Source organism: Stenella coeruleoalba, assembly GCF_951394435.1.
Source record: "Stenella coeruleoalba genome assembly, chromosome: 18".
NCBI classification, from domain to species: Eukaryota; Metazoa; Chordata; class Mammalia; order Artiodactyla; family Delphinidae; genus Stenella; species Stenella coeruleoalba.
Genome location: NC_137164.1, coordinates 70,180,468 through 70,202,650, shown reverse-complemented (window position 1 = coordinate 70,202,650; position 22,183 = coordinate 70,180,468). Strand labels below are relative to the sequence as shown.

Here is a 22,183-nt window from a genome sequence, read left to right as displayed (position 1 = left end):
GGGGAGATAAGAAACAGCTCAGCTGAGAAGTCCCATTTTCATTTCTATGATTTTGTCTTTCTGTAAATGGAAAAGGGAAGGGGACTAACAATTGGAAAGTTACGAGGAGAATCACTGCTGCAGTTTCCTGGAGTGAAGAGGTATCAATTTCCTTCTTCGGGTAATTACACTGCTAATTTTTATTACGGAGAGGAGGGTGTTTCTTCTCCTTTAATGATAGGTAATATTCAAGGACACAGATGATGTAATGACCTCACAGGTTGAAGAGGTTCCCATAGTTTCGGGTGGGGTCGGCAATGACTAGTTAGTTCCATTACCACCAAAGCAAGAGCCGCCCAACTCCTTACCAAAACTGAGCAGTTCAGTGAGCTCCCCCAAGATAAAATTTTAAATATTCAACCCAGAGTCTTTATTTTACTTGTTTCACCTAAGATCCTGATCATTGTAAGTTAAGACAGGAAAGTGTTATTTACTTGAGTTTACGAGTGCAACCAGGGTTATCCTCTAATGTGACTCATCATATGTGAAACCAATAAAAACTAAAATCAGAGCACACAAGAGATAAGTGCCCCTGACTCAGCTCCCAGGCCGACCCAGGGTTTATAGAGGAATTCTTTTACCACATCCTTTGTGACGTGATGATAGAAAAAGACCCTTGTGTGATCTACAGGCAATCCTTGATAAATGAATGTTCACTTACAAACCATTATGGATTCAAATGGTCATGGGGATAATTTGAACCCATAAATCATGCTTTCATGGAGAGGATATCAGTTGTTGTTCCTCTGTTTTGTGGACCTGAAAATAATAGAGAAGAATTTTTTCTTCTGTTCAAAAGCAAAGATATATGTAATAGGAAGGAAAATACACTATTAAAAAGAACAAAAGAAAGAAGGAAGAGAGGAAGAAATAGGAAGTGGGGGAGGGTGGTCTTCCATGGTGGCGCAGTGGTTGAGAGTCCGCCTGCCGATGCAGGGGACACGGGTTCGTGCCCCGGTCCGGGAAGATCCCACATGCCGCAGAGCGGCTGGGCCCGTGAGCCATGGCCGCTGAGCCTGCACGTCCGGAGCCTGTGCTCCGCAGCGGGAGAGGCCACAAAAGTGAGAGGCCCGCGTACCGCAAAAAAAAAAGGGGGGGGGGGGAGGGGAGGAAATGAGGGGAAGAGATGAGGAGAGGAGATGGAATGGAATGAATGGCTGCCAGACTTCCAAAAGACACATTCCAAAGGCAAAGACTTGTTCACTGAAGGCCACACATCCATGAACCTCTTAGACAAAGAAATGAAGGGCCTCCCTGGGTATAGTGTACAAGGTAGAGGTCTTTTTTTTTTAACGTTTATTCTTATGCTTATGTTTATTTTTTTTTTTTAACTTATATTTTGGCCACGCTGTGCAGCATGTGGGATCTTAGTTCCCTGACCAGTGATCGAACTGGCGCCCCCCTGCCTTGGAAGCACAGAGTCTTAACCACTGGACCACCAGGGAAGTCCCAACCTAGAGGTTTAAACAAAACCAATTACATGTCTTTGCATAATACAGCGTTCTTTACTTAATAAAAGTAGTTATTTGTTGCTGCATGACAAATCACTCAAAACAATGACTGAAAAATTCACAATCATGGACCTGGCTTACGAATGTGGGGTTGACTGCCATCTACAAGGCGGTCCTGCCCAGAAGTCTCTCGAGTGATTGGGGTCAGGTGGCAGCGGGGCTGGGGTCACCTGAAAGCCTTCTTCACCCATCTCTATGGAGCCTGAGCTAAGAAGACTCAAACAATGAGAGGTGGAAATTCTGGGGCTCCCTGACATCATCTTCAGCAGTGGAGTGTGTGTGTGTGTGTTCATGTGTGTCTCCCCATGGGTCCCTCCACACAGCAGCCTTGGGATAGACTACTGACATGTGGGACATCGAGCATCCCACAAGGTACTGGAAGAAACTTCACGGCCTTTTCTGACACACCTCAGAAATCAAGCAGCATCACTTTGGCCATATTCTTAGTCTTTGAAGCAGCAATAAATTCCTGCAGAGGTTCAAGGGGAGGGGTCATAGACTTTCCCTCCTGAAGGAAAAAATGTCAAAGTATTTGTGGAAATATTTTAAAACGACAACAGAAATGAACAAAAATTTCTAATTTTTAAGCAATATCTATTATGAGTAGTTAAAGAGAAAAGAAAGGGGAAAACAAAGATGTTAAGAAAAGGTCTTACTTTTGGATGTTTAGACAAGAAAGGAAAGTTAGAAATAAGAATGTACCATGAAGGACGACATAAATAAAATAAAATAAAATAATAAAATAAAATAAAAATGTTTTTTTCAGTTCTAGGAAAGGTCAAATGCATTATTCCTTTTTATTTTGTTTTTCTATGTGATAGTTTCCCCCAGTGCTTAAATCTTCAGTAAAATGCTGCCACACTAACATAGCCTGGCACTAATGGCACTTTGTAGCAAGGGTGGTACAGGTTATAGGGGCAGGAGTGAAATCATGCTGAACGGAACAGTGGCCATAAGACCCTAGGGCAAACATTGGGGAATTAGCAATCAGGTAACAGTGGGGGAAAAAACACACACACACACACATACTACTGCACATAGTAACTCAGGAGAGCAGTTGAGGCAAAATTCCTAATCCCCAATATACTAGAGGAGGGTGACCCTGAAAAAGAAGAGAGGAAAACAGGACCACCCACTGATTGTGGCTGTGGGCATGGTTCCTCAAACCAACCCATCTGGATGCCTAAGGAAAGGATGATGACAAAAGACTGTGGATGGGAAATCTTATGCAACAACATGACTTCTGCTGTGGAGTAAGAGAAGTTTCATGAAGATGGAATGTTGGCTGGGGCCTTTGAGCTGCTATGTTCCCCTTTTCAATTGGAGTCCTGCCTTTGGTTATTATTTGGCAGCTCTAAGTATAACACAGAATTTTGTTCCCTCAAATAAACAATATTTTAAATTGTAACTAGTTATAGCAGAAGGAGTGCAATTGGGATTATAATATATATGCATTTTAAACAACTTTTTCTGAATATATAAACAGTAAATGAAGATCTGTCCTGAAGAAGGACTTCACCATTGAGCTCACAAGTTCTCCTCTCTTTCTCTCTTTGAAGAATTTGATGACACATTTGTTTCTTCAGGTTTGTGAAACTGGACAGATTTTTTATATCATGATTTAGGGCTTTCTGATGAGAATATTTCAACATCATTTGCAATTAAACTTGTACTTTGTTACATAGGAAATGGGTTTTAAATTAAAACTTAATTATAAACCTGCCAGGTTAGTGTTCCCATACAGCTGTGCCTTCGGGTAGACAGGGAAAATTTCAAAAGAAATGACCCTACCATCTCATTCAAGATAGCTGACTGGAAAAAAGTGTTTTCTGTTTCCCCAAGTAAAAACAACTCGGTGACCAAAAAAAAAGTATAAATACAAAAGTAAATTCATGAGAATGTTGAAACACAGGACTATTTTACCAGCAGACCTCAATGTAAATAGTTTTTGAAAGGCATAAAGCAAATGGAAACAGAATGAGAGTGAAATTCAAGTCAACTGAAGCATCTATAAACTCAATGGAGGCAACAGAGGTGATAAAAAAAAAAAAAGAAAGAAAGAAAGAGAAAAAAGGATTTTCTGAGCAAAATCTTGAAACAATCCCCAAAGCTAACATAATGGAGCTATGAGGAGTGGGTCATGTCCAATGAAGTGGTGGGTAATTAAAGGGTGTAACCCTTGAGCCAACACCACCACTCTCTGCACTGACGACCCTAATTTTTCTCTGAATGGGGCACCAGAGCCAATGTATAAAGGAACTTACTGCAATTTACAGGGGTGGAAACCTGCTTCTCCAGAAAATAAAGGAGGAAGAAACTTGGCATGATCACAGGCCCCATAAATTTCCTGAGTAATCACAAGAAACAAACTTCTGTAATCCAAAGTGGCTTTGACTGCCAGGCAAATCTAATTATCATCTAGTCTGAGGAAATACTGCCAGTTACTAATTTTGTTTAAACTAGACTCTCATTTAGTATGTGATCAAAACAAGGAAACATTGAAAAACTCAGTATATAACACATCTAAAACTTATAAGGAACAGAAGAAAACTTCAACAGGATTATAATTAATATCCTCAGAGAAATTTCAAAGAACATAAAAAAAAAAACCACTGAAAACAGGTTGTTATGGAAAGAAAAAATTCAGATCTCTTTGGTATTATAAAATATAAATGACAAACTGCAAACTTAATAGGTGAACAGAATAGCAACTCAGACAGAGCTGGTAATTAAACACTGAAGTAGAAGCAGAATCATAAGATAAAGACAGACTAACAGGGCTTCCCTGGTGGCGCAGTGGTTGAAGAGTCCGCCTGCCAATGAAGGGGACACGGGTTCATGCCCCGGTCCGGGAAGATCCCACATGCCGCAGAGCGGCTGGGCCCGTGAGCCATGACTACTGAGCCTGCGCGTCTGGAGCCTGTGCTCCGCGACGGGAGAGGCCACAACAGTGAGAGGCCCGGGTACTGCAAGAAAAAAAAAAAAAAAGACAGAGTAACATTAAGAACAACAACAACAAAAAAGACATCTTCAAGGAGGAAAAAATAATGCTGAAACCTGAGCTCTTCACAAGAAAAATGATGGGAGTATAATTCAGAAGAAAAAAGAATAAAGTTCAGAAAAAATATGCCTACCTGGACTCATATAACTTTGAAAATATCTATCAAAAATAGTCTCGGGCTTCCCTGGTGGTGCAGTGGTTGAGGGTCTGCCTGCCGATGCAGGGGACACAGGTTCGTGCCCCGGTCCGGGAAGGTCCCACATGCCGCGGAGCGGCTGGGCCCGTGGGCCATGGCCGCTGAGCCTGCGTGTCCAGAGCCTGTGCTCCGCAGCGGGAGAGGCCACGACAGTGAGAGGCCCGCATACCGCAAAAAAAAAAAAAGTCTCTATAAAGACATTGTAGACAAAACTGAGAAAGTTCATCCACAGCTGATCACATTAAAAGACATACTTAAAACAAATTTCCATGCACAAGAAATATGACCTCAGAGTGAAGCATTAAAAACAAAGGAGAAACTAAAGATCAACAGAAAAATCAAAGGTTAAAAAGAAAAAAAAAACCCAGTAAATCAAAGGTTAAGTATGTGGAAAAACTAGAGTACTGATTATTTAAAGTAGCAATAATAATTTGGGGTTTAAATTTTTAGAAATAAAATACATGACAAATAACAAAAAATAGAGAGGTTAAATGGATTTAAACTGTTCTAAGTTTCTTTCATTGCTGTGGAAGTGGCAGATGTATTAATTTATATTAGACATCAATGGTCAAGATCATGATCAGGGTTATTGTTGTCAACTCAAGGGTAATTATTAAAAAACAGTCAAAGAATATGTAACTATCTAATAGAAAAAAATAAAAAAGAAATTTCGATTACCTAAAAACATGCAAGAACAGGACTAAATATTAATAGACATGTGAGAAAAACAAAAAATACTAAAATGGTAAATTTAAATTCAAACATATCAGGAACCACTTTAAATTTTAAAAGTATTAAAAGTTTATCAGACTAGACACAAAACAAAATTTCAAGATACACTGCACACACAAAAATTAGACCTTAAATTTAAGGATACAGAAAATTTAAAGATGAAAAAATATAATACCATGTAAACAATAAGTGGAGGAAAGCTAATATAGCTATGATAACATCAAATTAAATTTTAAGGCAAGAAACATTACTAAAAATAAAGAGGAACAAATAATAATAAAGTGTCAATCAAGCAAGAAAATATAAAATTTCTAAATGCCCAGGCTACTAATTATGTAAGTTTAAAATATTTAAAGCAATGGTTGAAAGCAGTAAAAGGAAAAATAGAGAAACCCATTATCATAGTGGGATATTTTAACATACTTCTCTGAGTTACTGCTAGCAAACCAAGCAAAAGAAAACAATTCCTTAAGGATACAGAATATTTAAACAACATGATTAATCCAGTTGACCTCCATGGAACACCACATGCAGCAAGTGCATTCCGCACATAATTTTCAGGTGCAGGAGAAACATACCAAAATCAAATATATGCAAGGCCATAAAGCTAATCTCAGCAAAGTTTAAAAAATTGAGGGCTTCCCTGGTGGCACAGTGGTTGAGAGTCCGCCTGCTGAGGCAGGGGACACGGGTTCATGCCCCGAACCAGGAAGATCCCACATGCCACGGAGCGGCTGGGCCCATGAGCCATGGCCGCTGAGCCTGCGCGTCCGGAGCCTGTGCCCCGCAGCGGGAGAGGCCACAACAGTGAGAGGCCCGTGTACCACAAAAAAAATAATAATAAAATAAAATAAAATAAATTGAAATCACACACGGAATATATTTAGACAACAGTGGAGTTAAGCTAGGAATCAATAACAAAAAAAAGAAAAAAAAGAAAAACAAAAAACAAATACATTAGAGATCAAGCAATGCTTTTCTAAATAACCTATAGATCAAATAGGAAATGTCAATAAAAATTACAAAGTAAGTTTAAACTGAATGATAATGGAAAGAACACGGCTCGTAAGTGGAAGACCAATAAAACTCATATATAGATTTAAATAAATGTATTAGAAAAAATAACTTTCCATTCTCAGGATCTATTTGCACAAGATGACTAGCTTTATAAAAAGAAAACATCTTTACCCTCAAATCTATCTGGTCTTTTAAGTCTTCCTCTGGTTGAGGTGGTAGGGAACTAGAGAAGAGAGTATTATTACTAGAAAATGTTTCAGCTTTTTAATCTGGAGAGCATTTTTGCTATTTTATACTTTCTCAGTGAATATTCTCATTTTTGTCATTATGACAATTGGGAAGACTTAACCAAAAGCAGTCTTGTTTGTTTTGGATTGTGAGGTTTTTGCTTGTCTTTTGCGATTTAGCATTCTTTACTAACATCTGGGTTGGCTGACATGGTGGACCTGACAACACTGCTCTAGTGGTGCTCGTTGAAGTGGACGGCCATGAAGAGTCCAACCCCACTTTCCCAGGAAGGAATATCCAATGAAGGGGATGCACTTTGCCATTCTCATGGTCCTCATGGCACTTCAAAGAAAAAAATCCTAACCTTATTCCTCTTAGATATTTCCTTCTTGGGTGAGCGGGGTGTAAGACGTCGTCCTGGTCTTGGCCTCACAGCTGTGTGTCTCCACAAAGGATTAAGAGGGAGCTGCTTTTGAAGATCAAGGTCAGATAAGGTGGCACCAGCAAAGACCTGATCTGCTAATCAGGATGAGTTTTTTTCTTTATCTAGAACTTCCCTTTAGCTTTCTATGAATATTTGTATCCTCTGGTCATTTCACTTACAGATGAAGGGAGAGGGCAGGGGTTTGACCCAGAGGAGCAGAAGGGCAGGAGGGCAGAACGGCTTCCAACCAAAATGCAGCAAAAAAAACCGCAGCCCAATACTGGGTTTAAAATATTTATTAGTCATAAAAAAAACTTTAAAAATCTGAAAATATCATTTTCCCTGTCCTGGGGAAAACATTGCACACAGGGAAATACAAATTTTGCATACAACTTCAAGGCATTTCTAGAATGCCTGATGTTCTATACCCTGAGAAAACCATAATTCAAAAAGAGTCATGTACCAAAATGTTCATTGCAGCTCTATTTACAATAGCCAGGACATGGAAGCAACCTAAGTGTCCGTCAACAGATGAATGGATAAAGAAGATGTGGCACATATATACAATGGAATATTACTCAGCCGTAAAAAAGAAACGATATTCAGTTATTTGTAGTGAGGTGGATGGACCTAGAGTCTGTCATACAGAGTGAAGTAAGTCAGAAAGAGAAAAACAAATACCGTATGCTAACACATATATATGGAATCTAAGAAAAAAAAATGTCATAAAGAACCTAGGGCTAAGACGGGAATAAAGACACAGACCTACTAGAGAATGGACTTGAGGATACGGGGAGGGGGAAGGGTAAACTGTGACAAAGCGAGAGAGAGGCATGGACATATATACACCACCAAACGTAAGGTTGATAGCTAGTGGGAAGCAGCCGCATAGCACAGGGAGATCAGCTCGGTGCTTTGTGACCGCCTGGAGGGGTGGGATAGGGAGGGTGGGAGGGAGGGAGACGCAAGAGGGAAGAGATATGGGAAGATATGTATATGTATAACTGATTCACTTTGTTATAAAGCAGAAACTAACACACCACTGTAAAGCAATTATACTCCAATAAAGATGTTAAGAAAATTTTTTTTAATAAATAAAATATAAAATAGAATGCCTGATGTCCATTTATGAACCTCATTTTCAAAACCTCTGACACTAACACTCAAAAGAAGGAAAAGGAAAGGGAGGAAGAGGAGGGGAGGAGAAAGGAGAAGATTAAAAATATCATAAGAAAGTGAATAGAAATACACGTTTTTTCATACACCAACCCACTAAAAAGCTCAGATTTTTTAATACCTTCCCAGACTCAGCACTCAACACTTTAATGCCATGAATTGTTCTTCCACTTAAAGAACCATTATCAACAATGCCTTTCCTTTTTCCACGTAGCATATTCACTGAAGCAAGACAGTGAAAAGAGAAAGGTAAAAAAATCTCACCCCATTTAAGATCATGCACTTGATAAAACTGTTTCCTTAGCCAGACAAAGTGTGAAATTCTTTTCATGGTTTTTAGTTTAAGTAATTTGATCAGATCACCATTCAGCTTGTCACCTGGAGCTGCTCCATTAAGCTGAGTGCTTCCCCAAAACTGTTTCCTCCCATCCAGCTTCTCCTCCACTGATGGAACAAGAAGATTAACAGGATTAGGTGTCTTTCATTTGTTCCTTTTTATCAGGCAAGATTCTACTACTCATATATTGGGAAAAGCTTTGTGTAAGATTTTTTTTAACTTGTTTTTTGGTACTGTTCTATTGTATTTTTGAAAGGTTCAAAATTTTTTTCCTACCCACCTCCATTCCTTTGTAAAAGTCTATATATCTCAGTAATATGAAAGATCATCTTCTAAATTTTTTCACCTCTAACTTGGTTAATGCTTAAGAAAACACCATCTGACTATATTTATTAGTATTTACTTTCATTCCCTAATATGGTAAACAATGGACCTTAGGACTATGTCCTCTGAAAGATGCATCTTTCATCAAGAAAACATATTATTTTCCTCTGATTCTAGATTTTCCATTTCAAGTCCAAACAAAAAGAAGTTCTTTCTGTACAGTTTGGTTAAGCTATTGATTTGAAGAAAAGAGGAGAAAATAGAGGGAGAGGGAAGAAAAAGAAACAAACAAAATAAACAGAATGAGCAATTAAGTACTGCTATGTTTCAAGGGGTATGTGAGAAATTTTCATTTTTCTTTCGCTTTATCCTCTTGTCAATTCTGATATAGGGATTTGTAACCCAAATGGTCTCTACATTGACTAGCCTGTTAGTGAACTGGTTATCGATGGCATCCTTGCTAAGACTCAGCTGGCTCACAGCCCCAGCTCCATTACCATAGTATTCATACCCTCCTCCACTACCCTCCTCCCCTTTCATACTCCCAGCTTGCAGCCACAGGGCCTCTTGGGTACCTCAGCTCCAGCCCTGTTGAGTTGACTGCCTTCTCCAAGGTATCTTTTTAAACAAAGTTATTTTATCTATGCCTATATTTACAATATCTTAATTCCTTGCTGATCATTTTCTGTTGTCTATAGTTTCTACTGGTCTTAGTTATTACCCTTTTGATCATGTGTTGTGTGTATAATTTAGGATTGTGAGTTGATCATTGACTGACTTTGATCAGTAATAATCTTTGGGTCCCTGGGTTGAGGATGTTTTCTTCCAGAGAGTCCTGCTTGCCTTTATTGAATGCCCCAGGGCATGGCCACCCTATAATTCATTTAAATTAATTCTTGGTTTGGAGTTTCCTAAGTCATGCAGTTAATGGTAATTACCCAAAGAAGAAAGAAATTTTCATTAAAGTATTAATTTTCCATTTGGTGCCAAGACTAAGGCAGACATGTTTCCCTATAATCTCCCTCTTCCAAAGGTCAGATTTTCTTTTCCTAGCCTACCTCTCCCTAAGAATGTAGCACATCTTTAAGCAGGGAAATTCAACTTCTTGTCTTCATCTTCTACAGCGTCACTTGTCTTCCGTCTCTGTGTAGCCAACCTAGGACAGCTAAAACATCAAGGCTTGCTTAAGCCTGTTTTCAGCTCTGTCTTAAGTTTTGACCTCTGGGAATATCTTGCATTGCATTTATGTATTTCCACACTTGCTTGCTCACATACGTAGGGAACTTCACTATGTACTTAAAATTATGTTTCTGTATTTTACCCAATATTTCTAGATATTCAATATGGAAAGTGTATTCAGAACACAGTCTACCATATTGTTATAAACAGAACTCTGAAATATAATATTTGTCATAGGGTTGGTTCTCTACTTTCTAGAAATTTCCTTTACCCTTCCAGAACTTTAACTTGGGAAGTCATCAAGATCTAGAAGGGAAGACTTTTGGAGTTAAAATTAAAGGCCCTTCTCAAAGAAGTCATGATCCCTCATCTTTAGTAAAATCATTAAGGAATAGTAAAAGGACAGAAACTGGATGAATTAATAATTCCCTGCCTTTGAGAAGATACTATCCTAAGGAAGCTAGAGTCTCCAAATTGTGAATTGGTCAAAATGCATGATTTAGGCCAACTTTTATGAACCCTTAATTCAATTCCTTTCCTCTACCTCCTTTCATTCTTGTGGCTTTTCTTGTTGTTTTGAATACCACTCTTTCTACACCAAAGTGAACTTGCTCCACCACCAATATTTTATCTTACCTAGTTTCCGGAAATGAGATTCCCTTTAACCCTATTGAAAAAGTTGGTCTGTATGCTGCCTCCGCCTCACACCTTCATCTTCCTTCCACTGACTGACAAAGTTCTCATCTCCATAATCTAATAATGTGTGCTGACCAGCACTGAGCTGCTTTTTTCCAGGGTAAAAGCAAGATGTAAATGGTTATTTTTTCCTAAATCCTAAATCGTAAGAATAGTGAGACACATTGGGCTACACTTACGTTATCTATAGTGCTGGCTCCAGGAAGAGAGATGTAGCTAAAATATCTTTCAGACTTATTACACCCAGTACAATGTGATACTACCATAACATGTGTATAAATGGGTTCATTGATGGCTTTTTAATTCATGTGTGTATTTCTAATGCTATATTCTGAGAGTAAAGCATTCCATTCATTCTTCAGTAGCTCCTGTTAGTTTCATCATATGGCAGCGAACTCTGTATTTCATTTCTCCCCAAAAATTAGCTCTTCTGTGGGGTAGATAAACCACATAAGTTTAAAAGGTCATAGAACTGAGCCCGTGTACGGAAGCATACCATGACCCTTAGCAAGAGGTGTGCAAGCATTAAGACAAACACAGCCCGCTTGCCAGGAGATGGAAGCAAATCTTTCAAGAAGAGAATCCTCGCACTTGCACCAGACAGCTCAGGAGAGGCTGCCAGAGATAAGGGTGAGCAATCCAATCTACAGTAACTTCTGCTAAAGTAAGAGAGTAAGAGAAAGAAAGGCAAATAATTCTGAATATAGACAGATATTTGTACTAAAATCCTGATTTCTCAAAGATAAACATTTTAAAACTTTTCACAGGATTAACAAGAAATATGATCCTCAATTTCAGTGCCCCTAAAGCCAAAAATAGAGACTTTTCAGAGTATATTCAAAGAAACCCACCAGCTCTAAAGATAGACATCTGTTAGCTTTGCTGTTAAGTATGTCCTCCAAGGAGGGTGGCATTGACCTTGGTGTGGTACATTCAGCCTCTATCAGGCAGCTTCTTCTAGACCAAAGCAAAACGTTTCTGACACAGCAGTTGTGTCTACAAGCTCTCTGAGCCAAGTGACCTAGGATGAGTTGGGAGTAACTTCTAAGATAGTCAAAGACTAGTTTGTAAGAACAAGTACAGCAAAGAGCAAAGACAGTGAGGAATTTTTGAACTTCTCTAGGGAACTCATTTGGGCTGAGAACCTTTTGAACTTCCTCAGATGCCTCAAACATGAATTTCCCTCTCTTCTTTCCCAAGAGCAGATTGAGACTAGTTTATAATCAGTTTTAAAGTGCAAACAGGGAACTCTCCCAACACCTCTTTTGACTTGTTGAGTGTTCAGCCAACAGATCTTTAACAACATCAGGAAGGCGCCATATGAAACAAAATGTGAGAGTGTCCGTCAAAGGCCTTTTGGAATTTAAGTTTATTATAAGGTTCTCCAACCACAAGGGAGAGCCTAAGCCAGGCTGGTAGATTCTATAATGAGTACATTTTGGAGGAAATGGTTATTTGACAAATAAAATGAAGTTGGTAGTGGAGGTCTAGAAAACAGTTCTTCAAATAAAGATCAATAATCATCTTTATATATAGCAGCTACTTTATGGATGGGGCCTAATTAGAGTCTGCTATAATATAAGGTTGATTTAAATATTTTAAGCAGGAAAGAAATACTTTCAAAATATGATTTGCTTCTTCAGGGAACTGTATTAACTCCACACACATGGAGACCCAGGGTTTACTTCATTTTATCTTTGGAAAGGCCAGTCGCCGTCTACCCCAAGATTATAGAGTGTTAGTTCATTTTGCTAAATCAACCAAAATTTACTCCTGAGTAAATTTGTCCTACACTAAAACTGCTCCACTCTGAAAATCAAAGATTTACTATCTCAATAGCTTCAACTCTTAAACAACTCTTATACCAGTTTTCCCATGAGAACAACTCATTGTCATGAAGACCTCCAATCCATGGACCCCTCCACTTCCATTCTCCCCTCCTTTATTCCCTCAGGTTGGAATTCACGGGCTTCCATTACAGTCAACCTTTTACAAATACATTCTTTCTCAAGAGTTGTCTCTCCATCACAGTCACTTGGGAAAAAAAAAAAAAAAAAAGCAGCCATTGATCTAATAGCCATTTGGCTTCACCGTGTCCAAGATTATACAGCTGAGAATTGTTGAATAAAATCACACAAAAGGTGATGCAACAGCGGTCCAGAGTCCAAAATCATTTCTCAGTAGCCTCAATAAAATTACTTCCTCTGTCTCTCTGCCTCTCTCCCCCTCTGTCTCTCTATCTGCCTCTCTCTTTTTCACTTTCTCCTCCCTCTATCTCTCTCTCTCTTATCTCTTTGATGCATCTCTGACATTTAGAAAAGTATGCGTGTTTTGTTCTAATGACTTCATTTGTAACCCTGTTTCGAGAATTATTATCCGTGGCTCCACTTCCTGGAAAGACGGGCTCACACCTTTTCCTTAGTCGTCAAGCTCTGCAGCTCCTTGTCTCTGCTGTGCACATTACCGAGTACTTCACAGAGACAATCCTCAGACAGTATCTGATCCTCCTGTTTCCTTCATCCATACCTTGTTTCTCTCTTCTTGTGAAAATAGAGGAAGTGTTTTTTTCCTAGCCAATGAAGAATCTACCCATCTCAGCCTTCCAAGGACTTTCTTGGAGTGACCCCCCCTCTCTCCCCTGAATTCTTATTCACTCCTATTACTGGCTCTTTTTGTTTACCCAAGCAAGATCTAGTACCTACCATTAAATAAAGATAAAAAGGAAGAAAACCTCTTGATTTTCTGTTCTTCCCCAAATTTCCATATTTCTCTGCTCCTCGAAGGACCATTATGGTGCCTACTCGTTATCTCTGATCTACGATTTCCACTTAAGTCATTTCAATAAGTCATTTCAATCTAGCTTTTTCCCTTACCATGCCACTGAATCTGACTGTGCCAAGGTCATCAATTACCTACCTATTGCCAAATCCAATAGCTATCTTAATTCTGCTGCATACAAGTAGTAACTAAAACAGTTGACAGCTCTTTGCTTCCTGAAAGGTTTTCCTCTTGAGGCTTTCCCTGTACCACCTACTGTAGACAGAATTTGTACCCTTTAAATTAGTATGTTGAAGCCAAACCCCCAGTGTGGACTATATTTGCAGATGGTGTCTCTAAGGAGGTAATTAAGCTTACATGAGGTGAGAAGGGTGGGGCACTGATTCGATAGGATTAGTGTCCTTATAAGAAGATATACCACATATGCTCAGAGGAAAGCCTATATAAGGACAAAGCAGGCATCTGTGGGCAGGAAGAGAGTCCTCACCAAAAACGCTCCATGCTGGCACCTTGATCTTGGACTTCTAGCCTCCCAAACTGTGCGAAAATAAATTTCTGTAGTTTAAGTACCACCCAATGTGTGGTACTTCACTATGGCATCCCTAGCAGACTGAGACATTGTCTTCTCCAGATTTTCTTCCAACTCTTTCACTGCTCCTTTATAATTCCAGCTCCTCTGCCCTAATGTTAACACGGAGATTTCTTACAGCTGAATCTTCATCTTCTCTCTTTATATCCTCCACCAAAGCAATCTCAAGCTTTTCCGTGGTTTTAACCACCATCTGAATGCTGATGACTCCCACAGCTGCAAACAGTTTAAATGTCATCTGACATCCCCAGAATTTCATATCCAACTCATTAAACTGGGAAAAGAAAACACTAAAAGATCTCATTGACTCCTAAAGTTTCTGCCCACAAGTGACACACTCTCCCGTTCCCATTCAACTCATCAAGGCAGGTCACCACACCATGTGTGACTTTAGCATGTGCCTGGAAAAAGAGAGAGGATCAAAATTCACCACCAATGGCTACTATAACCCCAAACCTATTTCTCCTCCTTGTGGCTGAGGTATCTATCTTCTCACACTCTATTCACTCAGTTGCCAAAGGTTTGTTGGCACATGATTCCTTCCTTCTCATTCCCCACATGCAGTCCTTTGTTAATCCTTGACATCTTTCCTTCTACAAATATCTGGACTGCAGTCCTTGCCATGTCCGTGCCACCTACTTAGTCCAGATCACCGCCATCTCTTACCTAAACTAATACAACATCATTATAACGGAACTTCCCACCTCCTCTCTTTCTTTCCCTTGCCCTGAATTTTCTACTTTGCCCTTTTCCAATCCATTTTCCATATTCCAGGTAGAATGATGTACTGGAGGTGAAAAAAGAAAGTCAACCATGTCAGTAGCTCCCCTCACCATCTCCCAACACGTCTCGGACCATTTTTCTCACTCACAGTCCTCCACGCAGGCTGGCTTCACTTGCTTTACCATCTTCCTGGAATGCTTGCCTGTGGCTGTTCACATGGCTATATCCTTCTCATCCTCGAAAACCAGCTTAAATACTATGCTCTCAGGAAGGATTTTCCCAGTAATCTTATTTTAGCAGTGACACATACCCACCCCACTCCTTTATTTCCATTAGAGAACACAGTTCCCGAATCTTTAATAAATTTGCAATTTGGTTGCTTTTACATGTGCTTATCTGTTACTTTTCTTCCCCCAGTTGACAAGATGTGTCTTTTTTGTTCTCTAGGATGTCCCTGGTATTTAGCTCAGGGCCTTAATAAATGTTCAGTGAATAGGTGACAAACGTCAACTGCGAAGCTCAGGCCAATGTTTACTTGAGCCAGAGGCAGATGTTAAATATGCTTGTCTACCTCTCTTACTACTTTGCTCACAGTGTATGTTCAGCAGGTAGAACAGACCTTGTCTACGGTATGTACCCAACAAATATTTGTTGAATCGATGAATGACCAAATGTGGTAAAATGTATCAGAAACAAATGTCAGATTATTTGCAGTCTTTATTGGCCTTTTCTTGGCCTTTGGCCATTGGAATCATTTATAGATCATACTGTGTATACTTAGACTAGATCCTGGTTACTGACCCATGAACTTCATTTTTCTCCTTAACTTGCTGCTGAGGGTCCAAACTGGAAAGAAGACCTTCTTGGAGGGCAGTTAAAAATGTCTAACTGAAGAACTAAGGATAATATTCTGACTCCTTTCTTTTAAACTTGATTGTTAATCTGACACTACTTTTGAATGTTTATAAAGTGCCCCTGCTACAGGAAAATAACATGGTCATATCATATTTCATTCTTATTTCATACATATTTATTATGTTTTTCTTATTTATTATCCTGTTAATTAATTATAAACAAAAATCATTAAACATCAAATATTCTTATAATAAAATTATTGGTTGACATTTCCCTATTTCAGGCAGATTATAAACAATGGTCCTGTTTAACAAGATAACATTTTCTTACTTTAGTGTTAATTTTTCCACTATTTGCAAAGTGGCATTGAGATGTATTTAGTGAGGCCATGAGAGGTATCAGCTTCCATGTGCCTTGGCCTTGAAGTATTTTCAGGCTAAAGTTCTTTTATCCATGCTACATAGACTATAGCCTTTGGATTTGTGCCATCTATTTATCTATTCAATAGAGCAAATTTTAAATAATCATTTAAGCAAGATCCTGGCTTAGTTAGAAGACTAGCTATCAGATCATCTCAAACAAATATGAGATAATTTTCTAACTAGGTTGTATCTTTGGTGGGTTCTTCAGCTTCATGAAGACACAGAAACTACGCTCTTGCCCCATTTCCTGCTGAGGCAGCGTGGAAATGTACAAACGTGACCTGTCAGCCTTCTGAACTCAGTTGAGAAAAATTACCATTCAAGACAATTTTCTCAAAGGACATTGGTTCCACCCATTCTTCCAGGTATTTCATAATGAAGATGGCAGAAGATCAACAATTGATCAGCAAAGGTCCATAATAGCAGAATTGCTTTTAAGTGAGTTGTTCTTGCTGTGACCTCATCATCTGTATTGAGGTCCACTTAGAGAGGAGCCCAGTGAAACAAAATTATAAGTCAACAGGAACTTGTTGTCAAGAGGTATTAATTGCATCACAGTGTTGGGTTTTTTTAATTAAAAAAAAAAATCCAGGAGATATTTCTATTGTTTTAAAGATCTTGAGCATTTTTTTTCAAATTTTGATTTTTCTTTCTGTCTTCTTTCGTCTCATTTTCAATTTATGTTTCTATATATTTGTCACCTATAAGTCATTATAAATATTTTCTGAAATAAAAATATGTACATACAGACACACATCATAAACACACACATATATACACACACACATAATGTATATATATAATACACAATATGTAACATATATAAAATATATGACTAACCCCTCTAGCAACTCTCTCTAATCAGGTTACTGGCCTTTTTTGAGGACAGTTTCTCTAACCAAAGAAATAAATCTACAATAATGCAGTTTTACCCCAGTGGAAGGCATGAGGGAGATATTAGTGAGTAGGAAGAAAAATAGCCAAGTGACACTCAAATTACAAGTTAGCTGTTACCTGTCCCATCTGATCACTGGACCATTCTAATGTACACACAATTTTCAAAATCAATTTCATTCTCAACTTAAGGCAGAAAATTGGAGCTTAGCCTTTGCACTTTGATCCTCTTATTGACTTATCTTGGGACATCATTAAGCTATTTGGTAGCTTTCTTTTCCCATATTATTTCCTCTTTCATCTCTACTTCATAGTCAGAAACAGCCTACCCAGGAGATCTCCTAGATTGAAAAAATTAATCTATTCATAATTTGTTAAGGAACGTTTGCTCTGCAGGCACCACAGTGCTAGACTTCGGGGAATACTAATGAGTCCAAGGCATAGTCCTCTTCCCTATGTCCCCCCAATTGTGTAATAGGTTCATATTCACTGCTCTGTGGGTGACACATGAACAAATGCAAAAGAGATAAGAAACAAAGATTCATTTTCTTAGGGAAGGGACTGTCTGAGTTGACATTTCAAGAAGGAAACCTGGACCCTGAAAAGTAGAGTGAATTTGGTACGGTTGGTTAAAAAAATGATGTAGAATTTCTGAGGAGTGGGGTTGAGAAGACAGGTTAAATAGAAGGTTGCAAATACAAGCATGTTATGCAGAATATCCATAGATAACTTGGAGAAGCAGTATAGCCTAATAATAACAATAATAATAGTAGTGAGCATTTCCTAAGCACCTAAGTTCACAGGTATCGGCTAATTAAATCCTCACAACAACCCTATGATTTAGGTGTTCCCATTTGACAGATGAGGAAACTGAAGTCCAGAGACGTTAACTTTCCCAAAGTCACACAAGCAGACAAATCATGGTGGCCCCAGAGTCCACCTGACAAGAGTTAACCCTTCATCCCTGCTGTGTACTACCTATGTGGCCTTCGTGAGTTATTTAACTTCTCTAGGGTTCAGCTGTCTCATCTGTAAAACGGGATTATATGGAGGTATCTCATAGGATTAAGAAACATTTACAGAGTCGTTAAATGCTCCTTAGTAAGTGCTTGCTATATGTTACTTATTATCGCCGTTATAATTTTCATCTGGGTTGCTCTTGCTGTTGTAACGCAGTGTCCTTCTAGTTAGAAAGGTAAGTTGAGGTTGGAAATAGAGATTTATCCCAAACATTATAGGGCCTTGAATATCTGGTATTACCCACACCAAAGTGGATACTGGTGTCTGTAAGGTACCCGAGGACAGGAGTACAACTTGTTGCTTCTTTGTGTCACGAAGTCTGATGGAGAATTGAAAAGTAGATGCATACTAGATGCTGAATGAACAAATGGGTTCACTCACACTCCCTGCTTCTCGTGATGCATATTGGAAGGTCCACAGGTTGTCATGGAGCCTCGTGAGATAACTGAATGGTACATGCGGCTCTCCACCCAATGCAACATGGAACCAGAGAACTACTGGGACTACAGAAGGAAATGGGGAGGAATGAGGAATTGAACCGCTGCCCTTTGCACCTGGAGCATTAACTATGGGGAAGCTGCCAAAGTCTGTGATGCTTGGAGGTAAGTTCAGACAAATATCACCGAAGAATGGCTGCCCCTCCTTCCTGCAGGGCTGTCACCTGTGAGACACTTTTGCTGGTAATATTAACCCTAGAAGGAGAGCTGTTCTGAGGAGGCTCAGAATTGCCAGCCTCATTCCCTGAGGATTTGAGATTTCACCACAATCAATGTGTTTACTTTGCTTCCTGTGTCTCTACCAGTGATCCTTGAAGTAGCCTCCCACTGTTACATATAAATCCTAATCTTGGCTGAGATTTTTTTTTAAGTAGAAATAATAAAATATAAACACTAAAAATTCACATGTAACACACTTCTAGATAAAATTATGGAGTGGTAAAGGCAAATCCTAGACAAAGAGTTTCAGATCACAAAACTATACTGTTTTTTGCCCAATGCAGTACAAAGTAAGTCCAGTGAGTCTGTCACAGACTATATTATTTTCAAGAAATCCACCTTTGATCCCTAAACGTACAGCCTTCTCAAAGAATTTCCAGAAACACTGAAATGGAAGCAAAATCAGGCAGGCAGATCAGTGGCATGAGACATGGTACAGAAAAGCAATGTTATTTCAATCACAAACATTTGCTAATGTCTTGAACTTCTAACAGCTTCCTTAACCTCACGCTCTGCTCCATTGTGGTGTGTTCAATATCTCTGCACATTTGGAAGCGCAGAGCACTAATTTCCATGACCCTTTTATTATAGGAGCTGAGGAACAAGGATGATTGGTGAGGTGGGAACTTAAAAGCCATTTAGAAAGATGATGGCTGTTAAGGTAGTGTGATGTCAGGCCGAGAAGTTATGCTCACACAGGACATTAATGCTTTAAGGAATTGCAGGAGTCCATTAGGAATTGCTTGCCGCAGCAAATTGCTTGCTGAATTTTAGCCCCTTCTTCCTAAAAACACACTACTACCACGTGTGATAATTTGAGACATTTTGTTAATGCATATGCTACCTTTAGGAAGTGGGATTTATTCTTTCAGGTCACTCACTCTATAAGCCAATTCAGGAATCTCTTTGTAAGAAACAGAGCTCTCCGTGATTTCCAACATTTGTTTTTTGGTTTATAGGAGGAGCCACATCAGCTTTTATGGCAGATGCATTTCATTTAGCCCAACAGTCACCATTTCAAGACATTTTTCTGAGTGTGTGTGTTACGTGCTGGTTGTAATGGTTAGCAAAAATGGGCCACAGCTCTCTACTCATATATTTTTACATTCTAATGATTAAGATGGGTATTAACAGCATAATAACAAAAATGAATTTGCAACTGTGGTAACTGCTACAAATGAGATGTATGATAATGTCTAACAGGTGGGGATAGTAGGGATTCTTGTTTAGACCTGGAAAGAATAGAGAATATTATAATAGTCAGTGGGAGCCTCAATCCAGGATAGAGGTCAAAGATAACGAGAAAAAATTACAGCCTCATTTAGAATCTGAAGTCAAAGACTGTATGAAACATTTTCGTATAATAAACAAGAAAAGTTCCCATTGGAAATCCCCTTTTAGAAACACACACATGAACCTTTACTCTCTACATAGTTATCCTCCTACCCCAATGCTGAAAATTCAGACCCTGATTATCATAACAGCCGAAACTGCAGTTTATCAGAATAAAGGTACAATCTAAAATGGATTTTTTTTAAAGTCCTAATAAAAAGTCACAGCTAGGGCCAGAGACTCTTTTTTGTTTGTTTGTTGTTGTTTTTGTTTTGTTTTTGTTTAGTGAAAACTAGAATTAAGTCTTAAATTTAGTGTTCTGCTTGCTTGTCCAAATTTGGTCCTCCTAACCAAAACTCATAAAAGAACAGACAAGATAAAGTAAAAACACAACCATCATTCTCATAACTTCACCTATTGAAAACAATTTCTCTGTTCATCAGTGGGTGATAACAGAATTCCTTTTCATTTTTCTTGTAGACATCACCAATGAAGACACACATTCCTAAATGACCATCTTAAATGGCTGCCCTAGAAATAAAAGCCAGACACTGTGTACAGAAAAAAATCCCTTGCTTCTGAAGTCACTTTCATGCTACAACACATTTCACTGTCTAGATTTATGGAGCTGTCCGAATTCCCATAATAATCATGGGATAATGAATCCCTTTGGCCAGGTAGCTTCAGGTTCTAAAATGGATTATTTGTTTTTAGGAGAAAAAAAAATGAGTGGACACAATATTGATGGCTAGCTTAATCTACTCCTTGTTTTTCTTTTCTTTTGTTAAAATGTTCTGTGATTATATCGGCAGCACTCATAGTTTTTATACTAAGTGATAAAACTCAAAATAAAATGGCACATTTGTGTTCCTGCCAGGGAATTTTTAGTCGCTGAAAAAAGTGTAAGTTTTGTCTTAAAACCAATCACTTTATGATGTATTTTCTAAAACTAAAATGCATTCATCTTACACTTGAAATGTATACCATAAATGTAATTCATTTTTTTCAACCATTAACACACAGAGGAGGTTTGAATCAAACAAAGCAAGCAAATCAGGCCCCTTCTCAGCCTTCTGGAAACCACAAAGTCTTAATAGTAGCCTTATTCATGCCTACGTTATTAATTTATAAGATTTTAATCTTACGTGGATCACTTATCCAGACATATGCAGTCATTCTGGCACAGTGTGGAATTTTCTGCTGTTTGGAAAGAGCACAAATTAAAACTCTGCTCTATAGAACACTGCTCACCTCTAGAGCTGGATGGAACTGGCAAAGCGAGAAGGGACCCAGGTCTCCAACCCCTGGTAGAGGTCATATCAAGGGTATTGTGAGAATCCGTGGAGCCACTGCAAGCAAATTGATTGAGCCAGTATTTTTTGGTCTCATTTTATTTCTTTAATTTTCAGATCCATTCTAACCACACAAAGTAATCCCAAAACTTCAGAGAAAAAAATAAATGCTTTCCTTTCCTCTTTATCTCTGTCCAGGTCTTATTTTTATCATGAGTAGTACTGGAAAATTACACTTTGAAAATTAGGTTAGGACTTAGAATGCCCTAAGAAACTATAGTGGTTTGAATTATGCTTTAATTGCAAACCTCCTACACACAGAAACTTTGTCAGAAAATGTGAGCAACGTTCAAAACAGTGATTTAAACAGATGTAACTAGAAGCGATGTTAACATAGCCACGGTCAAGAAGAAATAGATTTCATCCTGAGGTCTACACACAGTCAGCCCTGTTGGCACTATGCTTTGCCTTCTATTTCTGTCATCTCATAGCAAGCTCCCTATCACCCCATCTCTGATGGCTGTACCTAAGCCTGATCTGTTTGCCTTATTTGTTTTATCACAGCCAAGGGCTGTGCTGCATTACCGGCAACTGGTTTCCAGATGTCCTGAGATAATTTCTCTCCTGCCCTGTTTGCAGTCACCCTGGTCATCCCATAATAGAGCTCTGCCATCTACCCATGCACATTTCCAGCTCGGCAAA

The 22,183-nt window shown here is 38.8% G+C and overlaps 1 protein-coding gene across 1 annotated transcript in view; it reads right to left on the bottom strand.

Moving 5' to 3' along the window:
• Nucleotides 1-2,560: 2,560 nt before the first annotated feature.
• The window catches only part of LOC307176618 (uncharacterized protein), a gene marked incomplete at its 5' end in the record, with an annotated part of 215,433 nt that continues 195,810 nt past the window's right edge, over nt 2,561-22,183 (bottom strand). Inside the window, one exon of the mRNA XM_079902948.1 lies at nt 2,561-4,516. Within this exon, the coding sequence (XP_079759074.1) occupies nt 4,447-4,516 (70 nt within the window). The 3' untranslated portion in view covers nt 2,561-4,446. The remainder of the gene's footprint in view (nt 4,517-22,183) is intronic.